The 27,873-nt window shown below is 42.9% G+C and overlaps 1 protein-coding gene across 1 annotated transcript in view; it reads right to left on the bottom strand.

The window, feature by feature from the left end:
- Window positions 1-27,873, bottom strand: part of sorl1 (sortilin-related receptor, L(DLR class) A repeats containing) — a 143,852-nt gene that overhangs the window by 105,049 nt on the left and 10,930 nt on the right. The window contains exons 2-4 of the mRNA XM_054742910.2: window positions 10,921-11,037; window positions 9,173-9,307; window positions 1,005-1,166 (exon numbers count right to left, since the gene is read on the bottom strand). Of these exons, the coding sequence (XP_054598885.2) occupies window positions 1,005-1,166; window positions 9,173-9,307; window positions 10,921-11,037 (414 nt within the window). The remainder of the gene's footprint in view (window positions 1-1,004; window positions 1,167-9,172; window positions 9,308-10,920; window positions 11,038-27,873) is intronic.

Raw genomic sequence — 27,873 nt, 5'->3', positions numbered from 1 at the left:
CTGTGATGCGAACTCCACTAATCTGTGTCACAACTTCTTAAAGGGACATCAGTGAACTACTCATGTTTTTTCATTTTTACATACCAGACATACCAGCATGCAGGGATTTCCCCAGAAAATGAGTTAAGCCTGGCGGCGTCGCCCGTCAGGGGGCGGGGGGGTGTTGGGTTTGCACGTTCCGTCCCACAGCGCTCCTCCGTGAGAGCGGGGGGTGTTGCACACGTTCCGCTGCTGTTTCTCAACAGTATCAGCTGATGGAAGGCTCTAGTTTCGTTTCGCCGTTCGTGTTGTCATGTCAGCGGACATGGTAGGGTCGGGGAGGGGGCCGGGGCATGATGCTTAATCAATCAATCAATCAGTCAATCAAAGCTTTATTTATAAAGCGCCTTCCGCAACCCTGTCAGGACCCCCAAGGAGCTGAACATGGTATAGTAGAAGGTAAATATATTGAATAAATCAAAAATAAAAGCTATTCTAATTACAAAATACAAATTACAAAAAAAGGTGAAACATTGTGGTACAGGACAAATTTGTAAAACAATGGATTGAGTGAACCAATGAAAACTGTGAAATAAATTCAACATAAAAGAGGGCCAAAATCAAACAGGAAACGCCAAGCGGAGGAGGTGTGTTTTTAGGCGACTCTTAAAGACTGGCAGAGATGGGGACAGCCAGAGTGACGGTGCTAGGACTGAGAAAGCCCGGCCCCCGCGAGTACGACACCTAGATGAGGCCATGCTTAGCCTGGCGGGTGGGCAAGCAAAGCCTGGTGGGCCGCAAGGCTTATAAAGTGCTGGGGGAAGCCCTGAGCATGGGCAAAATGATGTCAGTAAGAGTCATACAGTTTGATAACGGTACATTTTCAATTTACCACCCAGCCCTAAAAAAGACAACCAAATACCTGTTTTACAGTTAAATTTTGAAAGTCATTAGGAGGTCTAAAGATGTTAAAAGTTCTAAATCAACATTGCAACTTGAAAGATGCGGCTGGAGAGGGCTGTTACCTGTTTATTTGGATGAAAGCTGTCGTAGCCAAGCACCAGGTCGGATCGTCTGGAGTGAAGCAGCAAGTCAGTTGGCTTGAAGGGGAGGGAGAAGCCCTGGACATTCTTACAGAAATCAAAGGTATTCCACAGGTAGCCATTGGTAGAGTCGACGAAAAGATACTGCAGAAAGCAAGAGGAAGAATTAGTTTTATTAAGGGCTGTAAAGAAAAATTGTATTTCATATTAAGACAAATATTTTTGCATTAAACATAATATGCATTTACGCTATTATACATAACAACAACTAAGTAAATGACTATGTAAATCAGTGATTTAGACTTATTGTTCCAGGGCCCTACTGTTTAAAGAGACAATTTGTAGTTTTTATCATTCATCTGGAAATATCCATCAAAATGTTATTGAAAATGAATTAAATGATGCCCAGTTGTTGAAAAATGTTGGCGGCTTCGTAACATTTAAACCATAAAAATCAGGTCTATAATACAGGAGAGTGGGTCTAAGGGTGCGTCCAAATCCACGGGAAGGATTCTTGTAAGAGCATATTTTGAGGTCGATGACATCACAGCGCAGCGACGAATACTGTCCGAATTCCAGGAATACTCATTCTCACGTCCACATTTTGAGGATGGGTCTGTTGTATCCTCACAGAACAAGGTAATCCCAGCATGCTTTGCGCGCCAGCTGTGGATTTTCAACAGGAAGAGAAAATGGGGAGAGCTACGAAGTTTTAAACGTACGTTTGTTAAAAACTAGCCATAGAAACCTAAAAAGCTTAAAGCGGTTCTGTTTATAGGCATTTTTCGTTTGTATACCGTAAATCCTCCAATACAGGCCGGTATTCAATTTTGGCCGGTGTCGGAGTCAGCGGAGGTGAATAATGGCCGGTCTCTTATTGTGGCCGGGTGGAATGTAGCAACAAACAAATATGAGCGTCTCAGCGGCAGGGTTATGGTCCCCAAATCAACCAGCAGGAGGCAGTAGAGGTTCACACAGACCTTTACTAGGCTTTTTCTTCAATGCTTTGTAACGCTACAGACACCGATCCTCTATCATGCTCCTACCACACAGAGTCACGGTGTCAGTTAACCATGCTAATTCAACCCACTCCACAGAAGACACATCACCTTCCCTGTGGCTTACATAACACTCACACAACACGCAAATCAACACATAGGAACTAGCAGAACGATAGGAAACACATATAACACAATACCCAGAATGCACCTGGTTTACAACCCCAGTCAGGTCATTACACTATCAAGTTCAAAGAGAACATGCTGATTATGCTGCAGAACACTCTGGGGAGCAGTAGCAGGGGTTGTATGAACTAGTCGACTTCACTATAGTGACATTTTATGCCTGTCGTCGACTAGTCGCTGTCACGTGATAATGACCGGCAAGATGCAGCCCTCGGAAAAGACAGCAGCCTGCTGTCAGCAGGTGACAAGCTCCTGCGCTCAGGGGGGCAACGCGCTGTGTCAGAGCATAGGTACTGACACGCGATCGTTCATGTCGGTTCATTTCCTTTAATGTTTTCTGTCTTTTATTTGCGCCTGATGTGTTTCGCTGCTGTGGAGCGGGGCACATCACCTTGTCCTCCGACGCACAGATCACTGATGCGGCCGCCAAGCAGGGAGAGCTCCGCTGTTTTCGCGGTCGGTAGATCTGCCTCCTGAGCATGGCCACAATCAGGTGTCGCCACCTCAAAAACTAATTTAACACACGATCGTTCATGTCAGTTCATTTCCTTTAATGTTTTCTGTCTTTTATTTGCGCCTGATGCGTTTTGCTGCATGCTGTGGAGCGGGGCGCTGCGCGCATCACCTTGTCCTCCGACGCAAATTCCACTACCTCCGCTCCGCTCCGCTCCGACACAAACGCCGGAGCAAAATCGGTCCCGTTGTAGTCAATCAGAGCAATTCTACTACTGCGGCCGTGCTCCGGCAGTGCGGCGCCGTGCGCCGCCCTCTGTTCCGGCGTCCGGCAAAAATAGAATCGATCCTATTTTCGCCGGGGCACCTCCGCAGTCAATGGACAGAAATCACAACCGCCCAACAGGAAAAGGAGCAAGCACAACTTCCTTTTTTCACAATAAATCGATAAACAAAAGGCGTTTTTTGTTTCATATGCACAGGTTTAACAACTTTTAACAACTATCAATGGCGGCTGAACTTTAAATGCACAAAAATAAGCCATAAATACAGTTTCTACTGTCAAAGTAGTCGCCCTTTGTTGATCCAAACACTGCTGATCTCTCAACACAAATGATGGGCAGATTAAACAGTTCATTTCGATGCTTCTCCCACACAACAGGTGTTTGGATCTAACTTCCGCGTTTATTGCTCGGACTGTATGATACGGCCGCCAAGCAGGGAGCGCTCCACTGTTTTTGCGGTCGGTAGCTCTTTTAGAACTGCAGTTCAAAGGTAACTCATAAGGTCAATATATATGAACCCAGGTAGCAGTTTTTCTTTAGGATTGAGAGGAGATGCAGGAAGATAATAAACAGGCAGGACAGAAAAATAGTCAAATAAAAACAAGTTAGTTTTTGTACCTGGTGGTTGCAACAAACAAACACCATTGAATGTAATCAGAAGTGAGGACCAGAAAATGAAATAATTATTTTAATGTTTAGAGCAGCAGGAACTCCGAGAGGCTGCAGGCGCATCAGTGAGTTTGCAGCCGCTGCGCAGGGGGAGGGGGGAGAGGGCTGAAGCAGAAACTACCGTTGTTAAAAGAGATGTGTTTAACTTTGAAAATGTGGGCGCAATTTTAATTGTCAAAAACTCCAGTGAACCATTAGTTCATTTTGCTCAAATAGAAATAGAGGCCTGCCTCTAATACTGGCCCTCCTTCCAATAAAGGCCTGGAGCTTGATGAGCTTGAGTCAAATACAGGCCCGGGCCTGTATTAGAGGATTTACGGTATTTGTTTTTTAAATTACATTTTAGGCAGAAATCAGCCAGAACGAGTTTGTATCGCGGGTCCCGTAGTTATGTTTGTGTGTGTGTGTGTGTGTGTGTGTGTGTGTGTGTGTGTGTGTGTGTGTGTGTGTGTGTGTGTGTGTGTGTGTGTGTGTGTGTGTGACTCTGCCCACTAATCCGTTACATATTTTGTTTCTTGTTGACATAAATACAAAAATTATGCAAAAGAAAAGAAGTGAAATAATGTACAAAACTAAAATATATGAACCAGGATCGAACCCGCGACCATCACCATTGCAGGCGAACGCGTTAGTTACTAGACCACCAGCACTGGATGTCAAAGCCCCTTTGCAAATTCATATGTTCAAAACACCATGAGTGCTGGCAGGCTTTACAGCAACGTATGTACAATAGAGCCTTTTTTATTATTATAAACTTGTCGCTTCCGTACAAATGTGAAACAATATATCTGACGGAGATTTCTGCGGAGTTTCTGCACTTTCCTGTCAACAGAAACAGACATGCTGTCTGCCGCTGCCTTCCGCCTCCAGGCTTTTTCAGACTAATAACTGAAAACTAAAGACTGTACACGTTAACTGAACAAAGATTACAGCAATACACCACAACTTTCTCGCTACAAATGTTGTCAAAACATATTTATGTGCTCAAACGATCTTAGTTTATCAAATTTTCTCTTAGAACAGCCTGAACAGAGTCCGCCATACTTTCTCTGTTTCTCTGTCCTAAATGGACCAGTCACATTGCTGTTCTGCATTTCTTCATTTGCATGTAAAGGCCGGAACTAGTGAGCAGTACGGCGATCGAACTAGTTAACATGTTACACAGAATGCCAGCCAAGTGTGTATTTATTCAAATTCCACTAATTTACTAGTTTTAGGGGCATTTTCTGCAGCTAGTTAACTAGTGACAGTGTTTTGTGTTCACTACTTAACATGTAAGGCTCAGTTTGCCCTCTATAAGCTACTGAGAAAAAATTATAATGCAGATATGCTCACTAGTTAACTAGTGAGTGCGTCCTGTCCCATTACAAGTGAACTAGAAAGGCCAAATATGTCAACTAGTTAACTAGTGAAGGTAAATTTGTCACTAGTTAACTAGTAAGAACACATTTTTACATAACAAGTAAACTAGATTGCTCCAAAAACAGTAACTAGTGTGCATCTTGTGCGCACTAGTTAACTAGTGAGCATATCTGCACCTCACTAGTTAACTAGTGAGCAAATCCGCACCTCACTAGTTAACTAGTGAGCAAATACGCACCTCACTAGTAAACTAGTGAGCAAATCCGCACTTCACTAGTTAACTAGTGAGCAAATCCGCGCCTCACTAGTTAACTAGTAAGCAAATCTGCACTTCATTAGTTAACTAGTGAGCATATCTGTGCCTCACTAGTTAACTAGTGAGCAAATCCGCACCCTACTAGTTAACTAGTTGGCATTTTGGGGCCCACTAGTACACTAGTGAGCATATCTGCACTTTACAAGTTAACTAGTGATGCTTTTTGCACCTTACTAGTTAACTAGTGGGCACTTTAGGGCACACTAGTTAACTAGTGAGCAAATCTGCACCTCACTAGTTAACTAGTGAGCAAATCCACATGTCACTAGTTAACTAGTGAGCATATCTGCACCTCACTAGTTAACTAAAGAGCAAATCCGCACCATACTAGTTAACTTGTTGGCATTTTGGGGCCCACTAGTTAACTAGTGAGCATATCTGCACTTTACAAGTTAACTAGTGATGCTTTTTTGCACCTTACTAGTTAACTAGTGGGCGCTTTAGGGCGCACTAGTTAACTAGTGAGCAAATCTTCACCTCACTAGTTAACTAGTGAGCATATCCGCACCTTACTAGTTAACTTGTGGGCGTTTTGGGGCCCACTAGTGAACTAGTGACATTTATTTTGCACCTCACTAGTTAACTAGTGGACATTTGTACCCTCTCTAGTTAACTAGTGAGCAGTTCCGCCTTCATAAGTTTACATGTAAGTGTCACACTGAAGCCACTACTAGTTCACTAGCTGAGGTTCCTCTGGCCAGCATGTTAACTTGTGTGCCGCATGCAAATGTTTGGGGTGGTATTTTGCGAAATTCCGCACTGTGATTGGTTGTCATATTTTATTTTGACACAGGGAGCCAATAGAGAGTCTTAATTTGAGAAATTCTCCGCCTCCTAATTAGAATTCTGCGCAACTAGCTAACTAGTGTGAATGTAGACTTGAACTAGTTTACTAGTATACATTTATGTCCTCACTAGTTAACTAGTTTGGACAATGGATGCATCAACTAGGTAACTAGTGAGCCTGCTGCCATCAACTAGCTAGCTAGTGAGCCATTAATGGTTCACTAGTTAACTAGTGGCACTGACCTACTCCAACTAGTTAAATAGTTAGGAGTTATGCCTTCACTAGTTAACTAGTGTGCACATTTTGGCCATTAATAGTTAACTAGTGAGACACAAAAACCTTCAACTAGCTGACTGGTATGCACTTTGGCCTTTACTAGTTAACTAGTGAGCCATTTATGTGTCAACTAGTTAACTAGTGAAGCCAAAATGTGTTCACTAGTTAACTAGTGTGCATTTATGTCTACCACAAGTTAACTAGTGTGCACATTTTGGTCATCACTAGTTAACTAGTGAGACACAAAAACCTTCAACTAGCTGACTGGTATGCATTTTGGTCTTTACTAGTTAACTAGTGAGCCATTTATGTGTCAACTAGTTAAGTAGTGAAGCCAAAATGTGTTCACTAGTTAACTAGTGTGCACATTTTGACCCTCACTAGTTAACTAGTGAGACAAATACCTTCAAGTAGCTGACTGGTATGCATTTCTGCTTTTACTAGTTAACTAGTGAGCAGTTTTTGTGTCAACTAGTTAACTACTGAAGCCTAAATGTGTTCACTAGTTAACTAGTGTGCATTTCTGCTGTCACTAGTTAACTAGTGGGCACATTTTCACCCTCGATATTTAACTAGTTGACACAAACATGGCTAACTAGTTAACTAGTGGACAGAAATGGCTTACATGTTCATGACAATTCTGGCTGATATCCTGATATCAGAATAAATGCTCATTTGGCTTGCCACAGTGAATAAATAGTCTGGCCATGGTCCATTGTTCAGTCATTGGTCGGGATCTACGGTTGTCTTTCAAACTGTCTCTGCATGCTGTTGGATATCAAACAACATGACATACTCACCGCTACGGATGTCGATCAACTAAGCAATCCACCATACTCTTGTCAAAGAAGATGCAAATAAAGTTTTTGTCTAAATAAACAGAAAGCAGCATTCTGGAGTTTTCCCCTTTTTGAAATTATGTATGATTATTCAGAAATCCGTAAAAGTGATTGTCTCATCATGTACTGTGATACAATGTAAGCAATATGTCTATTTTTTGCTACGAACCCCCCTTGCCCCGCAGAGCTCCGTGCAATAGGAAGCTGAGTGCTGACCAGAACTAAATAATAGCGTTAGACTATGTTTATGTATGTATTTAGCAGACGCTTTTGTCCAAAGCGACTTACAAGTGATAATCGGCATGTTGCCCTTGAGGCTAACAACAACAATAACAACAACAACTTGACATCAATCATGGAGAGGAGGGAACAAAGGAGTGGACGGTAGAGAGGGGGGACGGGTGCAGGGAGGGTGCTAGTTTAGAAGATGCTCTCTGAAGAGCAGGGTCTTCAGGAGTTTCTTGAAAATTTAAAAGGAAGCCGCAGTTCTGGTAGTGCTTGGAAGTTCATTCCACATTTGTGGAACGATGCATGAGAAGAGTCCGGATTGTCCTGAGCGTGGTGTAGGCACTGCTAGCTGACGATCCTGTGATGACCGGAGCGGCCGGGCTGAGACGTAAGCCTTTGCAGGAGGATTCAGGTAGATGGGAGCCGTACCATCTCGGACTTTGTATGCTAGTGTTAGCAATTTGAATTTGATGCGTGCAGCTGGCACTACTAGCACTGCACTGCTAGACTACCGCTTACTTGCTTCAAATTTAAGGAAGTACCTCAGCTGATGCAGAGTTGATGAACTTTTCATGGACAAGTAAGTCTCTAAAATATAAATATATGAAAACACAACATGACTTAAGAATAATACTTGTAAAAAAAGTGTGTTTTAGCTCTGTTTGTCGGCTACAGAAGTACATTCATAAACAAGAAACGTGAAGTTGCCATCTTAAAAAAACTGATCGACTGACTGTGTGATATGCTTGTCAGTCACTAGATGGTGCCATCGGATTAAATAAACACTCTGGCTTGCTGCTTTAAGTACATCTATCTGATTGTGAATCAAAGAAAAGCTCAAATCAAAATTGTCCAAAATTTATGCGAAAGCTGTTTCAAACGAGCCGTCACAATAGAGCGCTGCAATTGGAGAAGTGGAGAAGTCACATCTTAGTTTCGCTCAGCTGATGTAACATCCCACCCACCTGGCTGATAAGAGTGCTGTGATTGGACTGCCAAGGATGTCAGTCATAGGACAATTCGCCATACTCTGTCAAAGAAGATGCAACATTCCACCAGCCAAACAGATCGAGCGCTGTGACTGGACCAGCACCATACAGTGGAAGTTCCAGTGAAGCATGGCTAGACCCTCCTTTTGCTTCTAGGCTAGGAAAAACTACCAGAGTCCCAAAATGAAAAACACCATTTGAAGTCATGGACAACTAAAGACATTTGGACCTAGAAAACAGCGACTGGTGTTTAGCGCTCTCTGGTTTCCTAAGGCAATGCCGGTTTCTGGTTACGTCAGAAGTGACTCAGGGAAGACACCCGAGGGGAGGGTTGAGTGTCCCGTGTTTGTGTTCAAAGTCTAGCTTGTTCTTTAGATTTGCTATAGCAGCTTTAATAAGAACTTACTTCACTTTTAATGAAGTTCAACAACTGCATGAACATGCTTATGACTTGTAACTGCATCACACACAAGGAAATGTTTTTGGCTTTCTAGACCTAAACAAACATCAGAGTAGAGTATGAAGTCAGCAATTCTCACACACACACACACACACACACGCGCGCGCGCGCGCCTTGTAACTGTGAAACCGCAAGTCTGCCTGACATGATACATGAAATTTGACTACCTGTTTTGTGTGTGTGTGTGTGTGTGTGTGTGTGTGTGTGCGTGCGTGCGTGCGTGTGTGCGTGCGTGCGTGCGTGTGTGTGTGTGTGTGTGTGTGTGTCCTGGAGACCGGTGTTTCAGCTCTGACTGTGACTCACCCTGCGGTTGTCTGCTGGACTGTGGTAGAACTGGGAGATGACCTGTTTGCTGTCGTCCTTCACTTTGGCTCCTGAGAGCTTGAACTTGTCTGTGACGGGTGTGAACGTTGTACCATAATCATACGATACGTAGACCTGCAGACGAAGAGGGGATGATGATTCAGGCAACGCCGAGTCATCCCTGATATGATGATAATACAGATGAAAATTTCACTGGCTGCTGTCACTTGTCCGACTTTTTTGTTACAAATGAAGCCTCTTTAACCACATTAAAACCTGCAGCTGCTCTACTGAAATATAAGACTCATAAAATAGAGGAAAGCTTTGTCTTAGCCGTTAGATGGTAAACACACAGAGAAAATTTATGTTTTTTTCTTATTGTTATTGTTATTTATGTACTGTCCACTCTTTATGAAACTTTTTTCTACATGCTGGTTTTAATTTAATTTACACCACAGTGAATTTCCCTGCTAAGAGACTAGAAAGAGGATTCTTCCCAGCTGTCGGGTGTTACATTACGGGTGACTTGTTCGGGTGGTCATCGAAACACCAACAGACCATTAAGAGACTGTTTTAAGGCTGTGACTGGAAAACCTCTGTCTGACTGTTGCTGACATAAACATCTAACTGATTTGTTTCTTGTGTCTCTTTAACCATTAACACGTTCACTCAGATAGTTTAATTGTTCTCCAGCAGCACTGAAGTTGTTACAGCTCACATGTCTGTAACATAACTCTGGTTTTTCTTAGTATTTAAACACAAAAAAAAATCAAGAATATAGTTATTTGTATTTTTTTACTCACTACTAAAGAGAGGAGGGGTGTAACATAAAACAACGTGTTGACCTTCATCTCTGTCAGCCCTCCTCTGAGTTTAAGTGCGACTAAACTCATGAACATAATTTGGTGTTTTGATGCTTCGATCATTACCAACATCTTCAGAGAAATCAAGAGGAAAAAGGTTTTCTTCAACACGTTTGGATGTCTTAGGACTGGAAATAGGGATTTCTTATTGACTCTTTTGATCAAAATGTAAACAAACAGATTTAGTCTTTAAATCACTTCAAATGAATTCTGAATGTATGACTAGACTATGATTAGATAGCTCATTTTAAAACACACAAAAGTAGTTCACATGGATTTATGAATGAAAAGACGTTTTCCAGATCAAACACTTTCATCCATCACATCCGGTTTCTAGACTTTAGCCAGTGGCACGAGCCTGATCCTGTCAGGAACTCAGAAGAAGTAATTTTAGTTTTTATTTGTTAAAATGCTGCTTCTGAACAAACCAACTGTTCTCACCTATTGAAATCTCTTACATCACACAAGTCCTTCCAGCTGTTAAACATGAGGTGTTTAGGACATGAATGTCAAAGGAGGGACTTACAACACCCTCATCAATCAGCCGTCAACACATTTTTTGCTTGTTAATGTTCCTGTTTTAAAGCAAAGTGTTTATTTTTTTTACATTTTTGAAAGTAAGCAAAGTGCGAAGGGCTCTGTTATGGATAGCTGTCAAAGGCATGTGTGTCAGAGATTGCAAAACCAGAAACACAATCAAGTATGGACCTACATCTTCAGTACGACCGGTTTAAAGAGAGCTCTTAACACTAAAGTTATGGTTAAAACTAAATATGAGAACTAAATGATGTTTAAATTTGGTAATAATCACTCCTGATTGTGATCAGACATGTTGGTGTAGATTCTGTTATCCAGGACTGGGTAAATGTGATCAGATGTGCGTACCGAGCTGGTTTTGGGCCCAGTGGCTGCAGCGCTGTCTCGAGCCAAGGCTACAATCACGTTGCTCTTCTCTCCAGCCCAGTGGACCACCATCTGGTTATGGGAATCATTCAGGTTGGCCTGCAACACATAGTAGAAAAATAAAAAGACATATTTCAAGACAAGGTAGAAACTCATCCTACCAAAATAAACAATGCAGGATCATGGGTAATAAAAGAACTTTAGCCAATGCCTGACGTCATATACATCATGGTGTTTTACAGAGGGCGTTGTTGGTCTTTCTGCGTAGAATTATCACAGCAACATGCTTTATTACAATATAAAAATACATCAGATTTATAAAAGATCTGCCTTTAGCCACTGAACAGGGTTTCCTTCAACACAACAGCTTAATGCAGCTTTGAACCAGGGCTTTCAGATATCTTATTCCATTTCCAGCACACAAACAATAGAACATAGAAAGGAGTGCGAGAAAGAAACAAGTCGAAGACACACAAGAGCAGCGAAACAAGAAGCAGAAAGCACAATAAAGAAGTCAGCCGTAACAGATCACTGCACAAGAGAAAACCATGTAATGGACTGGGACAACACAAGGATCATAAACACCGAACAACAGAAATACAAAAGATGGATCAAAGAAGCAATCGAGATAAGGAGACGTGGATGTGGGACCATGAACAGAGAAGATGGAGTTTACACATTGGACCGCGCATGGGACTGCATCATCGGAGAGGGGAGAGCGGGCAGCAGAGGGCGACAACATCCTCTGCTGCCCGCAGATAAACAGATAAACGGAGTAGGAAGTGACGCCACCATCAGCGTCAGCTCTGAGGATGTTTGCAGATGCAAACGAAACTGTCAGCAAGGTAAAGATAAACCTTTCCTGTGTTTTAAAAAAGAACCAAAAATGGAATTAGAAGCCAAACACAGAAAGAATGTAACAAATATGTTTCAGATATCTGCTCTTCAACTCTCATTTTCTTCAGATAAAAACAAAGCACCAATTGCATCATCTGAAATATTCCACAATCTTGCAGCACGACTTAAAACTGAAGTTTCATGCATAAAGATACATAAAGCATTAAGTTAATCGGACCAGTGACCACACCGTGGCACGCAGACACCATCCTGACTAAAACAACAGAAACTCAAAACAATGAGGTTAACTGGCACAACATGAGCCTGAACACACCAGCCAAACCCACGACTCATCACTACAGCTGATCAAGTAAGTGCAACACGCTGTGTTGGAGACAGGGTACTGGCCAGAAACTGGGAAAGTGAATGTCCCACTAGAAAGAGTATTTTTACTGAATAATGTTTCATGTTTATACAAGTGATGCTTATGTAACGTCACGAAATGGCCTGATTTTGAGATCCCACAGGTCAGATCCACAGCAAGGTCAACTTACCCCTGGCTATGACACAACCTACAATATTTTCCCCTCACAGGAGACTGGAAGTCTGCACGTAGTCCCTTTAATAGAGCCTGCCTTCCTCACACCAGCTGGACTGCAGCTCTGAGAGATAATAAAAGATAAACAATAAAATTCTCTCCTACCAAGGTCCCCTTTACAGAGAAACTCTTTTAAATAAACTCCTTTATTCCCAGAAGAAAGAAGATTTTATAATTATAAAACAATGAAATGTTCATTGATCTGTGCTTGATATATGCTTAGCATGTTTACTGGATGAGGTCATCACCATTTGCACTCATACAAAGACAGAGTAAGGTTAAGTTCACGCATGACACATAGTTAACCTTTAGCCCAGATTCATAGTCTCCAGATCAAAGAGGGTGTGTCTCTGAGATGCTTGGTAATATCCTAAGACTTGTCAACTTTTGGTTGGCTAACCAATTCATAACATCAATCCATTAAAGCTAGTCCCTCTGGTTTTTCCCTCAGAGTTGGAACAGTTCAACAGTTTGAGGGTTCTAGAGCAAAGCTTCATACCGGCCATCTGAGCAAAAAGCCTCTTTAACCAGCAAAAAAGTTGACACGTTGTCAAAACTCTTTAACCTTTTTCGCACCTGCAAAGCTCAGAAACACAAGATAGTACCTGCAGTACAAAGCTAACGCAAACTCCTTCAGAGTTATTTTTAAGACGCTTGGTTTCATCTATCGTTGTGACCCGGAGACATCTCAGGACTGATTTGGTCGCACCGAGGTTTCTCTACGAACCAAGTGTAGTGTGGTCGTCGGCTCCTTGACATCTCCGATCCAAACGGGGGTCGTCTCCAGAATGGGTGAGGTAGAACACAGCGAGATAACGTCTGTATGTGGTTTTGATAATAACAACTTTATAGCTTATTTGTAAACCAAATTCTTTTATGTCCAGAACTCAGCTCTCTGAGAAACGGAGATTCTGACTCCATTACATTATATTCACACATAAGTTCCAGACACCATCCTTTAGTTTGCATCCACTCACAGTAAATAATAGTTTAAACATTTTGTCAAGTCTTAATTGTTTGTAAAATAAATTCTTAATTTTTTATAAACCTGACTGGTTCTTGAATCAAACGAAGTGTGTACGATCCCTTAATGAATAAAAGAATCCTAGAATCTTCTGACTAAAACAAATAAAGACCAGGCAAGGTGATATTCTATAATTAAATAGAATATTACAGCTTATTGGTCTCAAGTAGTGTTAATAATATAAATACCTCTTAAAGCAATTAACTTAACCCAACATACTATTTATTCAACATTACAGTTAACTAGCGAAAATAAAATGATTTCTTTAAAATGATGATTTGGTGTGTTTTATTGTGGACTATATTAAAATAAGGTTGAAGATTTATCCTTTTTCTCTGCCTCTTGATCAGCTGATCTTTGGGTCTGACCACTGAGCGCAGCATGGGGGGAGGTTCAGCCTTGTGTTTTATTCCTGAGACCTATTGTCACTTATTATTAAAATGGAAGAATCAGCTGTTGCCAAATGATTAGTGCAATAATCAGATGTTTAAATATACTTCCACAAAAGGCAAATTCTAGGTTTAATATTATAGAAAACGGGGACGGCTTGCCATCAAATTAAAAAGCCATCACATATTATTTCGTCATTTTTTTAAGTCGGACCATCCAAATGACGGCGGGGTGGCTCGCTGGCTAATACCAATATGGTTGGAGACAACAGTCAATACAGGCAGAAAAGAAAAGAAAGAAAATTATCTTTTCTATAGCATCTCTCAAGAAAAAGAAAAATCATGAAGAGCTTCACATGAACAAAAAATTCAAAATATAAAAAAATCTTCTAAAAGTGGTGAAAAATAAGATTAAAATTAGATGGGAAAAATATTAATAATGAAGAATTGTGATTAAGAAATGCAAGGCAAGAGAAAAAGAAAATGAATAGGAAAGAGGGAAATAAATGGAACCCGGGAAAGGCGGAATAGGTAGAAAGAGCAGAATGGCAAGGGTGGTGATGAAGGTCATGAAAAATCAGCTTGAACAGGTGAGTTTTTAGCTGTTTTTTTTTTTATGGAGACCACTGAGTCCATTGATCTCAGGCCCAGGGGGAGAGAGTTCCAGAGTCTGGGGGCCACAGCAGCAAATGATCTGTCACCTTTGGTCTTCAGCCTGGTGCTGCACAACCAGTAGGCTTTGATCACTGGACCTCAGGGACCTGCTGGGGGTGTAGGGACTAAGAAGATCACCAATGTAAGATGGTGCTTGCTCATGTAAGGCCCTATAGACCAGAACCAGGATCTTGAAATGAACCCTGAAGTTGACTGGCAGCCAGTGAAGCTGGAGGAGAAGCGGGGTGATGTGGGTGTGTTTGGAGGACTTGGTCAGAAGCCGAGCACAGACATTCTGAACCACCTGTAGACGGTTCAGGGAGATTTTGCTCAGACCATAGGCATACATATATGGACAATGGGTTTCCATAGGCTCCAATCATAGGTTTTTGTACTAAAATGGGAGGTGGCCACCACCTCCATTTTGACCGTGTCACAGGTTCCGTCAAACCCAGACAATTCCATAAAAGTGAAGAGAGGTGGAGCTGAGGGTGGGGCTGTAAGGCTGGGATCAACTGACGACACCCGGTCGAACTAGCTACAAGCTAACCTGAAGCTAGCCCAAAGCTAATGCAAAGGTGGGAGCTAAGATAACGGCGGTAGCAACCTAGCTACAACCGGAGTTGACAGTGCACAACACCAGAGCTTCTGAGTCAGAGATACGCCGGGCTGATCGCTGGGTCAAACCGGGTGGAACACAGAGGTCTCCGAGACCTCCACAAGCCGGCAGCCGCACAGCAGACAAGCGCCTCTGCGATCTGAGATGCGCAGAGCTGCCGCTGGGGAGAACCGGGTGGTAAGGTTTCCATCCCAGAGCTCTACAAGCCGTCAGCCCGCGCAGCACACAGAAGCTGCGATCAGACAGAGATGCACCGGGCTGCGGGGAGGGGAGAACCGAGTGGAAAACATCGGTCTCCCGAGAGCTCCACAAGCCGATAGTCGGAACCCAGCTCCACCAATATGTCATATTTCAACCCATTTTCTAAAGTGCAGCATTATGTTAAATGCACTGGGTTTTACCCTATTACATTTAAATTTCATGGTTAAACAGTACATGTGAAAATCTAAGCTCAGCTTGGCAGTGACCTAAAATACATAAATATAATTTTACTTACCGAAAAAAATGAAGTGGAGACTCCTTGGACGCTCTATTAGTGCTATTAATGCCACAACAAGTCATTTTGTCCAACAATTGTACAAATAATATCCAAAACAGAATACACAAACACAGAGACTCAAAATCCCGGAACAGTTTCCAGGCCAGACCGAGGCTCTACTGAGGCCTTTCCACAGAGCTAGCTCTGTGGTCACGTGGGTCGGATGCTCATTAATTATACAGAATGTTAGGCGTTTAATACAGGTGCTGGCCAGTAAATTAGAATATCATCAAAAGGTTGAAAATATTTCAGTAATTCCATTCAAAACGTGAAACTTGTACATTATATTCATGCAATGCACACAGACCAATGTATTTCCGATGTTTATTACGTTTAATTTTGATATTTATAGGTGACAACCAATGAAAACATCAAATCTGGTATCTCAGAAAATTAGAATATTCTAAAGGCCAATGAAAAAATGTTTGTTTCTCTAATGTTGGCCAACTGAAAAGAATGAACATGAAAAGAATGTGCATGTATAGCACTCAATACTTAGTCGGGGCTCCTTTTGCCTCAATAACTGCAGTAATGCGGCGTGGCATGGACTCGATCAGTCTGTGGCACTGCTCAGGTGTTATGAGAGCCCAGGTTGCTCTGATAGTCGTCTTCAGCTCCTCTGCATTGTTGGGTCTAGCGTATTGCATCCTCCGCTTCACAATACCCCATAGATTTTCTATGGGGTTAAGGTCAGGCGAGTTTGCTGGCCAATCAAGGACAGGGATACCATGGTCCTTGAACCAGGTGCTGGTGGTTTTGGCACTGTGTGCAGGTGCCAAGTCCTGTTGAAAGGTGAAGTCTGCATCCCCATAAAGTTGGTCAGCAGCAGGAAGCATGAAGTGCTCTAAAACTTCCTGGTAGACGGCTGCATTGACCCTGGACCTCAGGAAACAGAGTGGGCCAACACCGGCAGATGACATGGCACCCCACACCATCACTGACGGTGGAAACTTTACACTGGACCTCATGCAATGTGGATTCTGTGCTTCTCCGCTCTTCCTCCAGACTCTGGGTCCTTGATTTCCAAAGGAAATGCAGAACTTGCTTTCATCAGAAAACATAACTTTGGACCACTCAGCATCAGTCCAGTCCTTTTTGTCCTTGGCCCAGGCGAGACGCTTCTTGCGCTGTTTCTTGTTCAAGAGTGGCTTGACACACGGAATGCGACACCTGAATCCCATGTCTTTCATGAGTCTCCTCGTGGTGGATCTTGAAGCGCTGACTCCAGCTGCAGTCCACTCTTTGTGGATCTCCCCCACATTTTTCAATGGGTTTGTCGTCACAATTCTCTGCAGGGTGCGGTTATCCCTAGAGCTTGTACACTTTTTTCTACCACATTTTTTCCGTCCCTTCGCCTGTCTGTTAATGTGCTTGGACACAGAGCTCTGCGAACAGCCAGCTTCTTTGGCAATCACCTTTTGTGTCTTGCCCTCCTTGTGCAAGGTGTCAATGATTGTCTTTTGGACAGCTGTTAAGTCAGAAGTCTTCCCCATGATTGTGGTGCCTTCAAAACAAGACTGAGGGACCTTTTAAAGGCCTTTGCAGGTGTTTTGAGTAAATCAGCTGATTCGAGTGGCAGCAGGTGTCTTCTATATTCAGCCTTTTCAGAATATTCTAATTTTTTGAGATACCAAATTTGGAGTTTTCATTAGTTGTCACTTATGAATATCAAATTTAAATGTAATGAACATTGGAAATACATTGGTCTGTGTGCATTGCATGAATATAATGTACAAGTTTCACGTTTTGAATGGAATTACTGAAATATTTTCAACCTTTTGATGATATTCTAATTTACTGGCCAGCACCTGTACACTTAAACAGAAGAGTGAGAAAATAATCACCCCCCCACCCCCCACCCCCTCCCCCTCAGAGTTGTCATGAGTGTAAACTAGATCATTTAAACAAAAAACATGTTTTGGTACCAGGCTGTAAACATGTTTATTTCTGCTGTGAAATTGTTATTTTTAACATGGGAGTCAATGAGGATTTGCTCGCTTCTGACACCAGCCCCCAGCGGATGAGGGTGGAACTGCAATTTTTGGTACTTGCTGGTTGAGACCAATTTCTGAGCCGCATTGTGGGGGCTTGGCTCAGACACGTGAAAAGAGAGTTGCAGTAGTTTAAGCGTGAGAGATGAAGGTGTGGAGAACAGTCTCAAGTTCAGATCGGGACAGAATGGGACTCAGCTTAGCAATGTTCCTGAGATGGAAGAAGGAAGAGCGAACAAGACAACTGACATGAGAATCCAGGGGGACAGCTGGGTCAAAGGTTACACCAAGATTCCTGACAGACGGTTTGGTGTGAGAAGCAAGCTGACCAAGATAGTCTCTGACTTTGGGAACCAGCTTGTCTGGGGCACAGATGAGGATCTCAGTCTTATCTTCATTCAGGTTTTAGTTGAATGTCATCTGTGTAAAGATGGTAGGAGATTAAAGGAGCTCAGGATGTGCTGAAGAGGAAGCAGATGGAGGAGGAAGAGCAGAGGCCCCAGTAGAAAGCCTTGTGGGACACCATTGGTGAAGAAGGTGGTGGAGGACCTTAACTTGGAGATGGCCACAGAGAAGGAACGCTCATACAGATAACAGGAGATCCAGGGCAAATCCTGATAGGCCTACCCAGTCTCTCAGCCTCTCCAGTAGCAGGTGATGGTCAACTGTGTCAAAGGCTGCCGTCAGGTCCAGCAGGACCATAACAGAACAGTCCCCTGCATCACTGAGTCAGAAGGTCATTAGAGACCCTAAGAAGAGCTGTTTCAGTAGAATGAGCTCTACGAAAACCTGACTGGAAGCTATCATAGATGTTCTGTTCATCAAGAGCAGCTGTGACTTGTTTAGCCACAACCTTTTCCAAGATCTTGGAGATGAATGGTTTAGAGATGGGTCTGAAGCTGCTATGGAGAGAGGGGTCAAGACTCGGAAGCATGTGGATTACAGCGTTCTTAAAGTAAGCAGGGACCTGACCAGAGACCAGAGAAGCATTAATTATAGAGAGCACGCTGGGAACGATGGACTGAAAAGCACTTTTAAACAAAGATGAGGGTAAGATGTCGAGGGGGCATGCAGAGGTCTTCATAGAGTTAACATGTGTGGTTAACTCAGGCAAAGAAACAGGAGCAAAGCTATCCAGGATGATGGGCCTGATTGGAGTCGGGAGAGGCGGCGATAAGGCTGAAGGAGAGATGCTAGAACTAACCTTACTGACTTTGTCCACAAAGAAAGAAAGAAAGTTATCACAGTCTGTAACAGAGTGGATGGAGGCTGTAGGAGAGGCAGGAGAGACAATGCTGCTGATGGTGTTAAACAGCAACTTGGGGTTCCCTTTGCTCTGGGACACCAGGTTGGAGAAATAGGCAACCCGCACATCTCTGACTGCAGAGTTAAAGGATGTCAGAAGATCCTTTAGATGCAGCAGATCAGAATCAACTTTATTGTCAATGATCCAGCGTCCTGAAGCATAGAAATGTGTCTCCACAGTGCAGCCTGTCCAAAGTTACACAAACAAAGATGTAGAACAAAAACAGATACAGGCAGACCACGAGAACGGCCATCAAGGTGCTCAAGATGGACAACAGATTGACATAGAGATGGGTTTTCTTCCACAAGTGCTCAATTTTTCTGCATTGGTGCTTCAGGCTGCGAATGCTGTCATTAAACCAGGGAGTAGGGTTCACTGCAGGAACTGATCTGGTTCTGACAGGACAGATGTTGTCCAGAATGGAGAGGCAGTGCTCATTAAACTGAGAAGTTAAGGAGCCTGGGTCATTATCAGAAGAACAGGGTGGATCAAAAGCAGCAGAAATTTTGCTAGCTGTGCTCTCATTAAGAAAGCAAGAACTAACCAGACGGCGACCAGGAGGTGGGGTGTTGGAAAGTTAAAACCTCCAACCTCATTTGGTTCATTTGCTTTTCCTCTTTAGGTGAAATGTCTACTTTTACTACTTTCTCAAACTAATGATCCTCTTTGTCATAAATATAAACATCCATGTCCTCACAGAATGTCTCTTGCTAGTGGACAACACATTCTGGACCTGAAGAGCTGGATGTACTTCTGTTTCCGTCTTTGAAAGAGCTATCTCTGTCAGAGGATAATCCTGAGTTTAAAGTTCAAGTTTGTGACCTTCCTACTGAACAATGTCCTTGGGCAAAAACTGGTGTATCCAAAGGTCAAAGCATGCAACAAAACTTGAGTGGCACTGATGAAGGAAGGATGAGCGTAAATGAAACTAAACACCACCACAAGCAACAGCTTTTATTGAAACGCAGGCCATGGGAATAACAGAACGAACTAATCGTTTCCTGTGACCTTCGATGCACCCCACAGAACCTGTATCGGTTTCCATGTAAAGAGTAAGAACTGCAATAATTTCCTTCTAACACATAGTAACATCCCTCCAGAACAACCCCCTTCAGGCAGACAGATCAATGAAAAGGAATCGGCTACTTTATTCTAGTTGTCACCGCCTTGCAATCTCATGTGTGCTGCTCCCCTTCCCCATCGTATATTGATGCTTTGGAGAAGGGAAAGGCCCCTGAAAGGGCTTTTTATTTGCTTCAAAGGCTTTTCTTCGCTGCACTTCCCTGGTGGCACACTCTGTAGGACAAACACATTTGCTACCTATGTTAGCCATAACACTCCCTTCATCTAGCTCGGTTTACTGATACCGCTTTAAAACAGGACAGACTGCAGTGTTCAGATTTACTAATCTGCATCGATTTTCACCTTAATCTTTACTTTGACTGTAAGAAATCAGCTGAAGGCAGACATTAGTATATCCTCCCACAATGGCCTCAAAAATCTATAAAACCAACGCAGAAGCAAGAAATATTGAGTTCTTGTCCAGGGAGTGGGTGAACAACAAGAGTCACACGTAAGAGAATGATGGTTTATTATTGTTTTGCCCTTTGTGTTGCGTAGTCATAGCAACACAAACAACCTGCTGAAAAAGGTTGCCTCCACCTCAAAGTTTTCTCCTTTTCTTAGTAAACCAAACACAAAGGGAGGATTTGTTGACACACAACTTACTTTTCCACCCACCTCCTCCTCCTCCTACACTCCAGCCTCTTTAGCATGTTTCCCTCTGGCCTGCAAGACCCGTATCAGCTCGAGGCCCTAAAGCAGTACATTTCTGAATGTTAGGCCTCATAGAGTGGAGATACCCATCCGGGTTAAGGGTAGCAGAAGCAAAATGATTTTGCTCTGCATGTCTGTCAAGCCACGCTCGACTGGGGCCTCCGCAGCGTCGGCCGGTCTGGTGGCTGGCCAATAACAGCTGGCGAGATATTTCTGTGACTGAGAGAAACTACTATCTTGACAGCTCATTTGAAATGTTAATGTAACACATCGATGAGTGCACTAAGGTTTGTCTCACGGAACGTACATGGAGTTGGCTCCAGAAAGAAGAGATTAAAGATTTTTGATCAGTTAAAAAGAGTGGAAGCAGACGTAATATTGTTACAAGAGACTCATAGATCTGCCACATTTGGAGATGAACTTAAAAAACCTGAGTTTCCCAGCATGTTCTCTGCCTGCTATAACTCTAGGCAAAGAGGTTTAGCTTTTTTAATACACAAAAACATCAATTTCGCAGTATTGGACACAGTTTCAGATCCAGAGGGTAGATTTATAACGCTAAAAATATCTATACAGAATCAAAGCTTATGTAAGGTCTGCATATACTGTCCAAATATTGATGACCCTTCGTTCTTTCATAATTTTTTCTCTGTACTCTCGGAACACTTGGACTGTCTACTTATACTTGGAGGCGATTTTAATTTTACTTAATCCTCTCTCTCATGCAATAGAACTGATAAACTATTTTTCAACAGTTTCAGATCACTCAATAAACTGGTTAAAATCCACAGTTCTACCAATTAATTTCTCTTTTGTCAATTTGCTTAATACATCATTTGAATCAGGGAATATCACATACCTGGGAATTAATGTCTATCCCAAGTTGGCAGATCTAACCAAACTAAACTAAATCCCCCTTTTAAAGAAAGTGGAAGATGATCTTGCAAGATGGAAATCCTTACCGATATCACTCGTGGCGAGAGTTACAACTAAAATGATGGTCTTACCCAGAATAAATTACTTATTTCCCAAACAAGTCACCAGCCTCAATCACTAAATTCCTTTGGCAGGATAAACCTCCACAAATTTGCCTAAAAATGCTTCAGAAGATCAAAGACAGAGGAGGACTGGATCTACCCAACTTTTATCATTATTTCTTAGCCAACAGGCTGCAAAATACACAAAGATGGTTGCAAGATAACCCACTAGATGAGTCCTGGTTGGATATAGAACTGACACTTTGCAATATGATAGAGCTTTCAGGCTTACCATTTATTAGCTCAAGCATAATAAAACATGAAGGCTTCAAAAGTATTAATATCAGCGCCTCTCTGGCAGCATGGTGGGGGTATCTAAAAATGACAGTCTTCACTAGTACCATGCAGACGCACACCTATCTGGAATAATCCTGATATTTTGCAAAATAATAAAATGATTAACCGTCCAGACTGGAAAAGTAAAGGAATCCTATACCTGGAACACATATTTGAAGGACTGGACTTCATCCCATTTAACAGAATAGTCTCCCAATTTGGGATAGATAAGAATGGCTTTTTAAAACATCACCAAATTAATTCTGCAATTAAACAAAAATTGAAGCTTAATAAAGTAGAATTACAAACACCACCAAGGGTATTAGACTTCTATAATCTCAAAGCCCCCAAACTACTGTCTAAAGTATATAAGACACTGTCCAGATGATAGAATAACAATCCCTATTGAAAAATGGGAGGTGGATCTATCAGTCAGCTTTGATCAGAACTTCTGGTCCCAAACTTTTTTAAAAACTTTTAAAATGATCAGACACCCCAATTTACAATTAAATCAGTACAAAATTCTACACAGAGTACACTATACAGGTCATCGGATGTTCAAGATGGGGTTTGTGTCGTCTGACACCTGTACACACTGCACAAACAACGTTCCTGACAATTACATTCACGCACTGTGGTCCTGTCCACCTGTCCAGGAATTTTGGGTTAGAGTATGTGAAGACCTGTCAAAGTGTCTGAAATGTAATATCCCGACTTCCCCCTCTCTTTGTTTTTGCTGGGAAACCTGGACGATGTCCCGATTAAAACACCTTAGGGGTCCTGACTCGTAAGCTGCTGGGAAGAAGGCAGGAACAAGCGGCAGTGCATGGCCCAGATTCAGGTGCCTCAGGGGGACTTTGGCTCTTCTGAAATAATAACAACTCCTTCCCATCACGGGGGAGGGGGTTGTCCAGGAGGGGGAGGACCCAACCTTACCTGGATGTCTCATGTCTTACATATTCTGGAAGTTGTGCAAAAGCAGAAATGGGAGTAGATATTCTGCTGGGGTGGGGCTGGGTTGTTGCCCTCAGACTCCGTGGGACTCTGTGATGCTGCTGCTTTGGGCCCTGACGAGATGGGCTGGGGTCTCCATGCCCTGGGGGCACTTTGGGAACAGAGTTGCCTATTGGGGCCAGTGGGGGAACTGGCTCCCTGTAGGGCTTAGGCTTAGGTCGCTTGGCTTCCCGTGGCTGGAGGCTAGGAGGGGGAGCTGGCCATCTTGTTGGGGTCTGGGTGGCTGGGATGCTTTGCTCAGTGTTGGGCGGGTGTGCCTGCTCATCATCACCCCAGCAAAAAGGGGAGTACTCTGGGAACCGGTAATTGTTGTACCCCTTGTGCAGCGGTACCGGGACCAGAGTGAATAGGGTGTGTATGGGGAGCATGAAAGTCTTAGGTTGTATGTGTATGTGTGAGCATGAGGGAGGGAGTGTGTGACTGTGTCTGCGTATGGCTGTATATGTCAGGTGGGGTCTTGGACTCCTCCACTCTCCTCAGACTTCTTGTGCTACTACAAATCTTTGCCTACTCTCCCTCTGCCATATTTGGTGTGGAGTGTGGTGCCTTGGTCTGCCTGGGTGTTCGCGGCTACCAGGTTAGGGGGTTTAAGATTTTTCGAGTCTGCCTGATCGATCCTGGTGGCTGCCTGGTGGGATCTGAGTCCCTGGGCTTTGTTGGGTCCCTGGCGGGGCTGGTCGCCCCTGGGTCCAGGGTCCCTGGGTTCCAGGCTTGGCCGGCTTGGGGGTGGGAGGCTGCGGACGGGGCTGTGGGCTTGCCACTGATATCTCCCGGAACTCTGCCAGCTGCTGGTTGTGGCCCCCGGGGCGATCCTCTGCGCCTCTCGAGAGGGGGCTGGGGCTTTTCTGATTACAGTCTCCCTGGCGTCCCTGCGCTCTGGGGCAGCTCCTGGACCTCGGGGACTTGGAGCTCCCTCCATCTCCAACACATCTTTGGGGGGCAGATCTGTGGCCCCTCACACTCTCTATTGGATGCCACTATAGAGAAACCGTACATGTACAAGCGCATGAACACACACAGGTGCTCACATGGTGCTCTTATAAGTATGGACTTGGGCTTTTTCAATACGTCTTAAGGTTGTGGTTGGCACTACATGCACTGTGATTTATTATTGTGTGATTGTTCAGTAAAACAATGTTGATTTTATATTTCCTCATCAGGTTGACACAGTGATTGCTTGCTCTTGTTGTATTGTTGTGTGAACCCTTCTTTTTTCTCTCTCTCTCTCTTTCTGCAGGTCTAGAAGCAGACTCTTGTTCATCATTGATTGTTTATTTTTGTGGAACTCCTTTTCAAATGACCCCACCCCCTGAGAATTCTAACCGAGCCAATCAGCACTGAGCAGCATACGTCACACACTGCAATGCTCAGTTTCTCATAAACAAGTAAACAGAGTCTGGAGTGGAGTTTGCTACAGCTCTTTCCTCTGTTCTAAATGACATGTCTTTAAAACCACAACAAAAAGAAGCGCTAAAAGCCTTTAAAGAAAGATGTTTGTACCGTCGCCAGATGCCATTTTTGACTACAGCTAAAAAACTACAGCATTGCGCGGTACAGGTCAGCATTTCCACCTTTTTTCTGATTGGTTATTTTTCAGCTGGCTAACCCCGCCCCTCATGTGCCTCTCTGCCTGCGAGTAACCAGACTAGCTTGTCTACTCTATTCTATTCATTATCATCCATCTGCATCCTCTTACCCAAGACCAGGTTGTGGGGGTACCAGATCCTAGAAGTAAACCTGGCCCTCTCCACAGAAACTTTTTTATTTCTGGAGGATCCCAATGCGTTTCCAAACCACAGAATATTTTTAATCCCTCAAGTATGCTCTAGGTCTTCCCCATGGTCTCCTCCAAGGGGGACATGCCTAGAGAACCTACAGACAGAAGTAACCAGGAGACACTCTAAACACGCAGAACTACCTCAGCTAACTCCTTTTATTAAAGGTGGAATAGGGAACACAAACACCACCAGTGGTCTGACCTCTACTAGTTCAGTGATCAAATGTTGCATAAAAAGCAGCGCCGTCCAACATGTTCTGAAAAGAACTTTATTTATGTGACATTTGGAATGCAAAGGAGAAAAATACAGGAATTCAGCTGTTCCTCCAGCTAACACATGAATGAACAGTCACATTTTTATTAAACTTGTTTGTTAGACATTTCTAAGTTAGTCAATTGATATTTAAAATTCAACAGAGTACAATTAAGTAAAAATATTTTATCAATGTTAATTGTCTTCCATGGTGGAATTACCACTAATATTCACCAGGCATCACAATGCTGATGATACAACAAAAATACAAACATGAGGCAAAATGTTAAATTTCTTGATGTTAATGACTGTAGCTAATGACTAGTGAAGAGGTAATAAATTAAAACTAAAATCAATTCAGTGGTTGTTGAGCCGACACTCAGAGTGACGTAAGGCTGAGTGAAGTGGTAGAAGCTCAGAAAAAGCTTCTTGATGGATGATTTCTGTTGGCTATAGCAGAGCATGCAGTCTTCACTAAAAGTTTATGTATTTTTTTGTGTTTGTTTAGGTGGAACAGCTAGCCTGGTTTATGTCACATTAACCAAATAGCAAAGGTAAAAAAGAAGTGTCCTGTTTGCGAGCGTATTTGACAGCCTGTTCTTCCCATTAAAGTAACACCACATGTCAGAGCTGAGCCACAGATCAAACAAAGCTGGACTTTCCTGTTTCTGCAGTCAAGTTTTCATGCAACAAAACATTTTATTCTACTAAATTCCAGGTGTAATAAAGAATGTCCAAAACCAAATCCAACTGGAAAAATTAGTTGCATTCAAAACTCATGAAATAAAAAATGCAAAAGAGAGTATTTAGAGCAAAACACAAACTTCTGCTGGTAAACATTCAAAGGCTGTTTACAGTAAGAGAAGGAGGCTTCAGCCTGAGGGGGAATTTAAATTTTTCAGCAGGGTGTACGCATGACTAAAACACATTTTGCATTTTAGTTTGTGAGGTAACATTTTGGAATAGTTTGAAGGAGACGCTCAGGGAAGATCCAAATATTGGACAGTTTGAGAAGTGCTACAAATAAAAATGGGGCAACAGTAGCTCAGGTGTTATAGCGGGTTGCCCCATGATCGGAAGGTCATGGGTTCGATTCCAGCTCCTGCCAGGGGAATTCTGCTGTTGTGTCCTTGGGCAAAACACTTCATCCAACTTGCCTGTGTTGGTGGTGGTCAGAGGGGCTGACGGCGCCAAATGGCAGCCTTGCCTCTGTCAGACTGCCCCAGGGCGGCTGTGGCTACAAAGTAGCTTACCATCACTAGCAGGGTGTGAATGTGAGAGTGCATGAAAGCGTCTTTGAGTGTCCTAAAAAGCGCTATATAAGTTCAATGCATTATTTTTTTTTTTATTAAATAATTTTTATGCGTTATAGAAATGATGAGGATGCTTGTGAGGGTGAAAACTTCTGTTGTAACTGTTACATAGGTTAACTAGTATTGTACAGCATTCTTGGTGGTGTTATATGATTATGTGATATATGTGTAATGTTGAAATTATTATCAACTCATTCACTGCCATTGACGACTAAAAGTCAATAAAAGTAGGGGTAATAACCAAAATACAAAAGCTGTCTTAGTGTTGACAAAGCTAATTTCTCACTCCTAACCCAAAAATCACTCTAATATATATTTTTCCAAGGCTTCGTAAGATCAAGCTAAATTACTTTCTGTGCTGCATTCCTCTCCAGGCTTCCCACTTTTTGTTCCTTTAATATTCTTTTGGAAGCGTGAAGGAGTTCGGCTCAGTATCTGGCACTACCAAGCAGCGGACTGCAGCACAATACGCTGAGCCACGGCTCTCCCCTCCCCACACTCACCTCTCCATAGCTCACAGCTCTCCATTCTTCAGCTGTGAGGGGAGGGAATATGTGGGGGGGGGGGTTACGGCCAGGATAGCATCGTCCGTCTTAAACAATGACATCATCTCTGCAGGACTGGCAGGCAGCGACGGCTCACTGTGCTCTCACCAAGAGTCGAGCACATTCCAGTGTAGGTTGTTTTTGTTTCCTTTGGGGGGGGGGGGGGGGGGGGGGGGGGTTGGAAGTTCTTCAGCACCGAAACAAAACTCAATTTTAAAAACATCCAGCAAATCAGCGTAGATGAAAATGGGTGGATACAAGGACCAAGATGACCAGATATTTATTGCCTGAAATGGAGGCACTACAGAGTAAATGAAGAATATTACATTGAAGATTGCCTCAAAAGTGGGCCAAAGCAGGTCCACATCAAGGAGGCTCTTCTTGGAGCATCTTAACAGCAGCTGCACAAACTCATGCAGGCAGCAACCTAATGAAGATCTTTTCCTACTGAAGCCAAGTAGCATACTACAATACACACACACAATGCCAGCGGCTGGGCTGATGAATTTTAAGAAAACACTGAAAACCTGATTGACATATGAGTGTGGTGAGAGCGTGCTTGTTTGGTTTGTGACTGAAGTTCTGATTCTCTAAATCCAGGAGGTTAGAGTTCCTTTGGCAGATGTTTAACAGCTTGAATGCAGCATGGACACATTATATGGAGACATATGATTGTTGTATCTAGAATATGCCAGGGTTCCACGTTTTTGTGTGCATTTGTTCAGCTAAGCTTGTCGTCACTTAAATACTCTCTAAATACATTTTGAATAATTCATCACTTCAGCGGCCACAGGAACACCGCAAAGAGCACATTTAATTTCCAATCAGAACCAGACGTGAGAAAAAAATACTCTTAGGACATTTTTCTCCAAATGAAGCAGACATCAGATAAAGTATTTGAAAATGCATGCAGCTGTTTGAATAAAGAGGTCAAGTTAAATACTCAGTCTGATATTATGTAAAGGTTTGATGTGGGGATAGCCTGACA

This window comes from Nothobranchius furzeri, chromosome 13, assembly GCF_043380555.1.
Source record: "Nothobranchius furzeri strain GRZ-AD chromosome 13, NfurGRZ-RIMD1, whole genome shotgun sequence".
Lineage (NCBI taxonomy): Eukaryota > Metazoa > Chordata > Actinopteri > Cyprinodontiformes > Nothobranchiidae > Nothobranchius > Nothobranchius furzeri.
Note: the sequence above shows the minus strand (reverse complement) of the source record. Positions and strands in the feature narration are given on the sequence as shown.